The sequence below is a fragment of the Fusarium subglutinans genome, assembly GCF_013396075.1.
Source record: "Fusarium subglutinans strain NRRL 66333 chromosome Unknown NRRL66333_c0000119, whole genome shotgun sequence".
Taxonomy (NCBI): Eukaryota; Fungi; Ascomycota; class Sordariomycetes; order Hypocreales; family Nectriaceae; genus Fusarium; species Fusarium subglutinans.
In genome coordinates this window covers 91,964-100,891 of record NW_023502182.1, presented here as the reverse complement: position 1 = coordinate 100,891, position 8,928 = coordinate 91,964, and the positions used below count along the sequence as shown (strand labels likewise).

Genomic DNA, 8,928 nt, shown 5'->3' with positions numbered 1-8,928 from the left:
TGAGGGACGACATTATAGAGGCCAGGGTCCTCTGACGATCTCAACACCATCCAGAAGCCATGTGGGTATTCGGCTCGGCATTGCATCTTTCTGCTGCACTTCCTCGCTACACATGTGAATGGAGCTACTTCCCAACTAGTTAATATGAGAACAATTGCCTGAATATATACCATTTAAGAAGACTGCGGCCCTTCTGAGAGAGCTATGCCATGCCATGATAATATCCCGTACCTTCATTCCTCTAGTCGCTGAAAGCTCCGGGCATCGTGGCGCCGGGCTAACGTGGGTTGATCGAGGTTGATCAACGACAGGCAGCGGCGGGAGATAACGAGTGACAGTAAGATGATCCTCGTCGGTTGGTCAAGATTGTAAGCCAATTGTTTCAAAGACTCTGGATACCTACATACCTACCTAGTTGCAAGTCCACGTTGTGATAAGAATGCACGCAACATGGTACTAGCAATCGGAAATCATCTTTCAAAAATCCCTATGTCTCCTGCTTATTTTTACCCTGAGGATGATATTTGATTAATCAGAGTCGATCTCGAAAGCTGCTTGCCAAATAGGTCTCACGGTCCGCAAAAGAGACGTCAACAGTCTTGTGTTTAGAGAGTTTTGGAATATTTATCGATTTCAGTACTATCTAGAAACGCTTATCGCGACACCAAAGATACTCGTTGATAGTCATAACAACAAGTCATCGACGGCTAATAAGCCTGTAATACACAAGACCTTTTACCCGTTCAAGCTTGACCCTGTGCTTTTGACTTGCTGCCGAAAAACCAACAAACATCAGGACAGACCTGTATGATCACCGAAGGTGCCGGGTAGAGCCAATCAAGTTGGACGATGTCGACAGCATCGGATGAGACAATTTATTATGCTTAGAGACAGGCCCACCGCTTTTGTCCCGCACGGGTTAAAAAAGGCCAACAAGTCAAGTTGTCGAATGCTGAGAGAGATGCACAACGTCAGGGGCTCGAGCCAATGGTTCGGGCGGGAGAGGGAGGGTTACAAGGCAGGGAGGGTTAAGCTGCACGAGCATGCATGGGCAGTTGTTTGCGAAAGTGCTTTCGTTAATGAACCAAGCATATCCAACAAACATCAACAACTAGTTAGTACAACATGCTCACTCCGTAAATTCACAGTGACCAGAGGGAAAGGAAAGAAAACCCTTGATAAGTTGGGATCAACCGTGCACTCATAAGTTCTTATTTGAACTGTCTCCGCCAACTGAACCCCAACTCCATGGGTGAAAATCGTGGGAGAAATGTGGGAAAATCTGGAGGATGGAGACACTATCCATACCTCTTTCTCGGTTCTAGGAATTCAATGGATATGTGCTAGCATCAGGTGTCCACAGACATGCATGGAAAACATACAGTAGCTCACAGTAGCTCAATATCAACAATACACACGCTGTTCCGAGCTCTCCGCGTCCCCAGCCGCTAGAATATCGTTACTCCACTATTGGCTCCTTGTAAACCTCACCGCCCGAACGTCCACGACAGCCAAGCGAGGGAAAAGTGGCAGTACAGTAAGGTACGTCTCCCGGAGTCTGCCATATTTGAACCCTCCCCATCCCCGAACGACACTCCGTTTCTCCCTCTTTTCCTTCACCAACAAACTTCGTCAACTCACAATCAGCTAAACTACATATCCAAACTCTTTAAAACACTTATTTACTCTCAACATCTCACTCTCCTGACATCTATCTACCCCGCTACCCCGCCATCAACAATCCCCCTCCAAATAATCTTATCATAAAGACCAAGGCCTTGACCCTTGGTCACTACAGTCGTCAAGACGTTTTCCAATCTCCTTAACTCGTAAGTCATCTAATGGAATCCAAGAAAGACGATGATAAATGCTAACCTTACAAAAGGACGCACCACCCGTTCGCAGGAGCCCGCTGCTCAGCCGATTCCGGAGGCTCAGCGGACTCGACCTTTGAACAGTAAAGGTCACATTTCAAACAGAACCCGTCCAATCTCAATCAATTCGCAAATTTCCACGTAAAGCCACCTTTTCTCATCATGGCTCCTCACGCGGAAGTAGGCACGGGCTCCTCGAACGGGGCGGTCTACAACGGCCGAGGTTCCTCAGCTACTCAGGACCTCTTCACCGTCAACTCCCCCAACGTCACCTACACTGATGCGGAAATTCGTTCCCGATACACCTACCGCACTACCAAGGTTGACGTTGATGCTAATGGCAAGTATGTTGCCACTCCAAATGAGACTCTCTACGACTTCAAGGTCGACCGTAAGATCCCCAAGGTCGGCATGATGTTGGTTGGCCTCGGAGGCAACAACGGCACTACCGTCACCGCTGGCATCCTCGCCAATCGCCGCCAGCTCGCCTGGGATACCAAGGAGGGTCCTCGCGAGTCCAACTACTACGGCTCTGTTGTCATGGGCTCTACCCTCAAGCTCGGCCATGATGTCGAGACCCATCAGGAGGTCAACATTCCCTTCCATAACATCCTCCCTATGGTTCACCCCAACGACCTTGTCATTGGCGGCTGGGACATTAGCAAGATGAACCTGGCTCAGGCCATGGACCGCGCTCAGGTCCTCGAGCCTACCCTCAAGGCCCAGGTCAAGAAGGAGATGGCTGAGATGGTTCCCCTTCCCTCCATCTACTACCCAGACTTCATTGCTGCCAATCAAGAGGACCGTGCTGATAACGTTCTCGAGGGCTCCAAGGCTTGCTGGGCTCACGTTGAAAAGATCCGCCAGGACATTCGTGACTTTAAGGCCAAGAACGGCCTTGACAAGGTCATCATCATGTGGACTGCTAATACTGAGCGATATGCGGATCTGATTGAGGGCGTTAACGACACTGCAGATAACCTTCTCAAGGCCATTGAGCAGGGCCACGAGGAGGTCTCCCCCTCAACCGTCTTTGCCGTTGCCTGTATTCTTGAGAACGCCCCTTTCATCAACGGCTCCCCACAGAACACCTTTGTCCCCGGCGCCATTGAGCTTGCTGAGAAGCACAACGCCTTCATTGGTGGTGATGATTTCAAGTCTGGTCAGACCAAGATGAAATCCGCCCTGGTTGATTTCCTCATCAATGCTGGTATTAAATTGACATCCATTGCCAGCTACAACCATCTTGGCAACAACGATGGCAAGAACTTGAGCTCCCAAAAGCAGTTCCGCTCCAAAGAAATTTCCAAGTCCAACGTCGTTGATGACATGGTCGAGGCTAACCACGTTCTGTACAAGAAGGGCGAGCACCCTGACCACTGCGTTGTGATCAAGTATATGCCCGCTGTTGCCGACAACAAGCGTGCTCTTGACGAATACTACGCCGAGATTTTCATGGGCGGCCACCAGACCATTTCGTAAGTTGATGTGAAAGGTTCCGAATACAATAGACTACGACTGACCATTTTCAGGCTCTTCAACATCTGCGAGGACTCCCTTCTGGCATCTCCTTTGATCATTGACTTGGTCATCATTGCCGAGATGATGTCTCGCATCCAGTGGAAGGCTGTATCTTCTGATGGTACTGCTACTACCGAATACAAGAGCTTCCACAGCGTCCTGAGCGTCCTTAGCTACATGCTGAAGGCTCCCCTCACCCCTCCTGGCACCCCCGTTGTCAACGCACTGGCTAAGCAGCGCGCTGCTCTGACCAACATCTTCCGCGCTTGCGTTGGCCTCGAGCCGGAATCTGACATGACTCTTGAGCACAAGCTCTTCTAGTCATAACGTATATGTTTCGTGCTCTTAGCATTGATGAATTTAGAGGAGGGATATTTGTAGGACAGTCTTTACCGGATGCTCATATTGGTATTTGAAAACCGAAAATTCTATAAAAAACGGAGGAGAGATCAATTAGCCGCATAGCCAACTAAATTTAATTGTGCCATTCTCCTCATCATATACTCCGTACGAAAACATGATATATATATGTGACATTTGCAGCATCCGCGATGTTGTATTCATGACTGGCGCTCGCCACCCATATATATATATGGACGGACCTGAGAGGCTGAGTGAGGGGTGTTAATTGAATTTTACTGTGGCTGGTAAACTTTACGCGTGATTGATGCGTACCAACGCGTCTCTCCACGCCAACGCATTTCCATGGCCCGCGCGTCGCGTTAAGTTCCCCACTACCACTTAGACTTGGGAGTTTGTATCATCCTCAGTCTCTCACAGATCAACATCCACTCTTATGTCAACAAATTATTCACTCCAGAGGACTAGATGTTAACTTGTTCGTTATTTTCATCGTTTCGCTGATCAATTTCTATCTACATCATAACTACCATCAGTATCACAATGGATACCCCCCCACGAGCTTCCTCCCACTTGTCAGAGGGTGGAACTCCCGAACCACTTTCACCACAGTCCAGATTCAAAGCGCAGCTTGCAGCTCTTGAGAGTAGTGACGACGACACATCATCATCAAACCAATACGCAGGCAACAACTCAAAAATTCACCTCGACCTACCAACACAGACCACACCTCATCAAGAAGCGTCCGATGAATCGGATAATGACATAGTTAGGCCACGAGGCAAGCTGGCGGCTAGGATGCAACGAACATGGCAACAAAAAGAGTCCGGGAATTCGTCTTCTTTGCGAAAAGATACCACTGGGGACTGCATAGACGAGACTCACGAGCCAGGGGAGAAGGCGGCTGGTGAAGTGGAGAAGGCAGACAATATTAGCATGCCCGATGTTGAATCGCAAGAGGATGATGCTCCTGTTGCACGCCGAAGATTAGTTCGCAAGGCACCTTCATCGCCAGCCTCGAAACGCACCCCTCGTGCTTCCAGCCCAACACTTTTCGTATCATCACCCCTTCGCCCTTCGCCAACCCGATCTCTGCATAATGGCTCTGATTCAGAGGTTGACATGCCTACCCTCAAATCCGATCGCTTCAAAGCAATGCTGGAGCGCCGCAGACAAAAGAGGCGTGACGAAGATGCCGCCAAAGAAGCAGTAGAGGCTGAAAAACGGGCAAAGCAACAGAAAGTCGTCCAGGAGATGGAAGAGCTGGTCTCGGATGACGATAATTCCAGTATTACCGACGATGAAGGCGGCCGACGACTAACACAGGCCGAGCGACCCAGTGTTCGTAAAGCCAGCAAGAAGGCTATCGAGGAGATGAAGAGAGAAACCCAGAGAATGTCGAGAAATATGCAGTTGGCACATGAAGCCAAGACACGAAAGAAGATCACCAAGAACAGTTTATTTGAGCGTTTCAACTTTCGCCCAGCAGGTGAACCAGAACCGGATGTTGCCAGCTCGAGCAGGGTCCCAACACCACACAGCGATGTTGAGATGCAGGGTGTCGATACGCCACCAAGTTCCCCGCCAGTTTCTAAAGAGACTGCCACCGCCGTTACAGGTCTAGAAACTGCTGCTGGCGACGATGAATTCGGCTTGCCAACTATAGACAGCCTGGCTGAGACAACCAGGCTCAAACCAGATAAGGGAAAGGGAAAGGCCGTGGAGACTCGAACCGACCAGGAACAGCCCATTCAAAACCCGAGGCGTCAATTTCGAGTCAAGCTCCCACCTATGAGGGCCAACGTGACAATGGTAGACTCGGATGACGAGTTGGAGATTACGACCACCACTAAGGACAAGATTCTAGCTGTATTCGACATGGCGCCGACAAAGAAAGCACAAGAACACAATTCCGTTCAGGCATTACGCGCCCTTGCCCAACTAAAATCTCCCGGCGAGGAGACGAGGCGAAAGAACGAAAACCACGCCATGACAGCAGGAGAACTCCAGGCCTATCTATATCAGAAGGCTCGGCAACAAGCTAAGGTAGAGCGTGACCGCAGAGTTGATCTGCTAAAGGCTCAAGGTGTCGTTATTCAGACCGCAGAAGAGCGTGAGCGTCAAATGCAAGACGCTGAGGACATTGTCGCTAGGGCAAGAGTGGAGGCACAGATGATCATGCAAAAAGAGAAAGCAGCCGCCAAGAAGGAAGCGAAGGAGAATGGCGAAGTTGACCCCTTGGCCTGGGATGACAGCGAGGACGACGAGTATCAGGCATCAGGAAACGAAGCTGACGGAGAAGGATCAGTTGTCGAGTTATCCGGATCTGAGGACGAGGAGGAACTCAGTGACGAGGAGCAAACAGATGGCAATAACATGGTCGAAGCCGAGGCTCAAGATGGAGAGTCTGAGGCCTCTGCTGATGAGAATGACGATGCAACTCTTATCGCCAGTCAAGGTGTTCAAGACGATACAGAAGAGTTCCCTGCTACGAGACATCGACGACTGCGAAAGCCTATTGTTCTCTCCGACGAGGAGGAGGAGGAGGACACAGTCGAAATGACACCGAGACCAAAAACTATTGTCCAAATGTCACCAACAGTCCCAAACACCCAATCTCCAACTGCACCTAGATCAGTCCTCCGTTCAGCAAAGAAGAACTTTATCCCTGGTTTGCCGGTACAGGGGCCGGCTGGTCTCGGGCTCACGCAGATTTTCGCTGGTACCATGGACGACAGCCAAATGAATTCTGCAGACGGCCCTACCCAATCTCTGATGCCCGATTTCGATCATTTTCCCGATTCCAACTTCTCTGCGACCATGGATGAGCCCATGAAGGACATGATCGTAGACAGTCAAAAGAATGACAGCCAAAAGAATACTCAAGATATCGCCCTCGACCTTTCTCAGTCTCAGATGCGCGGCCTGGACAGCTTGCTTCGGGAAGAGAGCACTCAAATTTCAGAAATGATTGATTTCACTCAGGATGGTGGGCTCCAAGACCAAACACCCTTGAAGAACAGATTTGTCGAGGCACCAGTTTCGACTACAGAGACTATGTTGGTCGACCACGACGACCCGACCCAAGCTTCACCACTGGTCCGCCGTGGCCGCCTTCGCCGCAGAATAGAGACATCTCAACGCATTCAGGAAACACCAGAGCCAGTATCTGCAGAGAAGACTGATAATGTTTTTGAAGCGTTGCTGGAGGGTGCCAAGAACGAACATAAGAAACGTCTCCAACCCGAGTTTGACCACAAGAACAGCAAGGCAAAAGAGATGGTTCAGGAACAAGCTGAAGAATCCGAAGATGAATATGCTGGACTGGGTGGTGCGGATGGCGAGGACAGTGACAATGAGTCTGCCGCTTCACTCAAAGACATTATAGACGACACTGCTAGTAACGACATTGACGGAGCCAAACTCGCTGCTTTATATGCGTAGGTACTACATCCGAATCATTTACAACAAGACTGACATTCCATAGCGCCCGAGAACAGGCAGAAGATGAGAAGCAGGTGGAGAAGCTTTTCAAGGACATCACGACTGGCATGCTTCGCCGTAAACGAGGTGCAGGCTACGACCTTGACGATTCAGACGATGATGGCGAGGCTCGTCGTCGAATGAAGCGTCGGCAGTTTGCTAAAATGCAGAAAGCTCTATTTTCCGACGAGCGTGTCAAGAAGATAGCCGAGAACCCCGGAAATCAGGCCTTCTTACGAACGATCGAGGATCGTGGCAGTGATGATGAAATGGACTTTTTGGATGCACCAGAGGAGATTGTTGAGTCCTCACAGTCCCAGTCTCAGGATGAAAGCAGCGAGGCTCAGACTGTTCCTGATAGCCAACCTCAGAAGGTTCTTGGCCCTACCGGTAACAGGGTCCCTAGCTATCTGCGTAGGACCAAGGATGGCAAGAAGCCCTCCAACATCGGTGAAGTTCGCGAAACTTTGTCCGATCTGTTGGAAGAACCCCATGGTTCAGTTATCCCTGCAACTGATGTCGGCTCAGACAGCGAAGGCGAAGAAAATACTGCCACAGAACCTCGCAGCGATAAGGAGAATGATACCTCCAACCCCCGTCGTGGCCGTGTTGCTGTCGTTGACCGCATCAGTTTAAAACGCAATGGTTCCTCGAACATTAGCACGGGCCGCCTTGCCTTTGCAACAGCATCAAACTCGTCATTCAAAGTCCCCGCTCTGCTTCGCCGTGCTACTACAAACTCATTTGTATCTGGCACAGTCTCTACAACAAGCTCTGGTTCACCAGCACCAGCGAGCGGATTTGGCGAGGAGGCCAAGATCAAGAAGGGAGCCGGCAAGAAGAGCGGTGTACACGCTTTTGCTCGTGACAGCGAGAGACGAGCAAAGCTAGAGCAGAATGAGCGAAAGAGAGAAGAAAGAAAGATTAAGGGGGCAGAGAAGAGAGTCGGAGTCGTGGGTAATTTATTGGGTAAGGGTTCGTTTGAATAAGCCGGCGTAGAGAGGAATTCATCGTTTTATTCGGTTCATGTACGAAAGGTTTGAAAGATTAACATGGGATGGCGCGGAGTTGGGACGGACAAGACACGATATCATAGCGATACTACACCTAAGGTGTTATATATAGCATTTAATTTGTTAAGCCTATGCATCGCTGGACTGCCATCCGCATTTAGTTGTCTGATTTATGGTTATCTGAACAAAACATCGCCTCTAGAGGTACTTTGGTGATTGTAATGTGGCCACATACTACCACGGGCTTATGTATGACTCAGGTTCCTGGGTAACTGCTTCTACAACGCCATTTTCTGCAAAGGGAGAAAGGAGGCCACCATTCTGTATATCTATAACACAAGACACAGGCGACTGAAGCTGATAGAATGGTAGTTTTGCCTAGGACCGAACCGGGGCCGTCTCAGTGAGCGAGATGCCATAACTGACTCCCACGGCACTACCCAATTATAAAGGAAGCCTCCGGTATTCGGATATACCCATTTCTGTCTGTCTGTATTACTAACCCACGCTTCATAGTGATTACTTCAACCCTACCTACTGCTGCTATCGTCGTCCCTGGGTCATCTTCGAACCGGTGCAATGGGCCGCCTATGCATCGCCCTACTCACAAGAGGATAGGTTCCGTGGTCTAGTTGGTTATGGCATCTCGTTAACACCGAGAAGGTCCCCGGTTCGAT

General features: G+C 49.8%; 2 protein-coding genes across 2 annotated transcripts; both read left to right on the top strand.

Annotated features, from left to right (window-relative positions):
- Positions 1 to 2,036: 2,036 nt before the first annotated feature.
- On the top strand, positions 2,037 to 3,716 carry FSUBG_8609 (myo-inositol-1-phosphate synthase; the record flags this gene model as incomplete). Its single annotated transcript, XM_036687034.1, has 2 exons — positions 2,037 to 3,352; positions 3,407 to 3,716. The coding sequence occupies 2 exons, from the start codon at positions 2,037 to 2,039 to the stop codon at positions 3,714 to 3,716; spliced, it is 1,626 nt and encodes a 541-aa protein (XP_036535921.1).
- Positions 3,717 to 4,298: 582 nt separating this feature from the next.
- On the top strand, positions 4,299 to 8,227 carry FSUBG_8608 (mediator of replication checkpoint 1; the record flags this gene model as incomplete). The annotated part of the gene is made up of 2 exons (XM_036687033.1): positions 4,299 to 7,195; positions 7,243 to 8,227. 2 exons carry the CDS (start codon positions 4,299 to 4,301, stop codon positions 8,225 to 8,227), a joined length of 3,882 nt encoding a protein of 1,293 aa, XP_036535920.1.
- Positions 8,228 to 8,928: the final 701 nt, after the last annotated feature.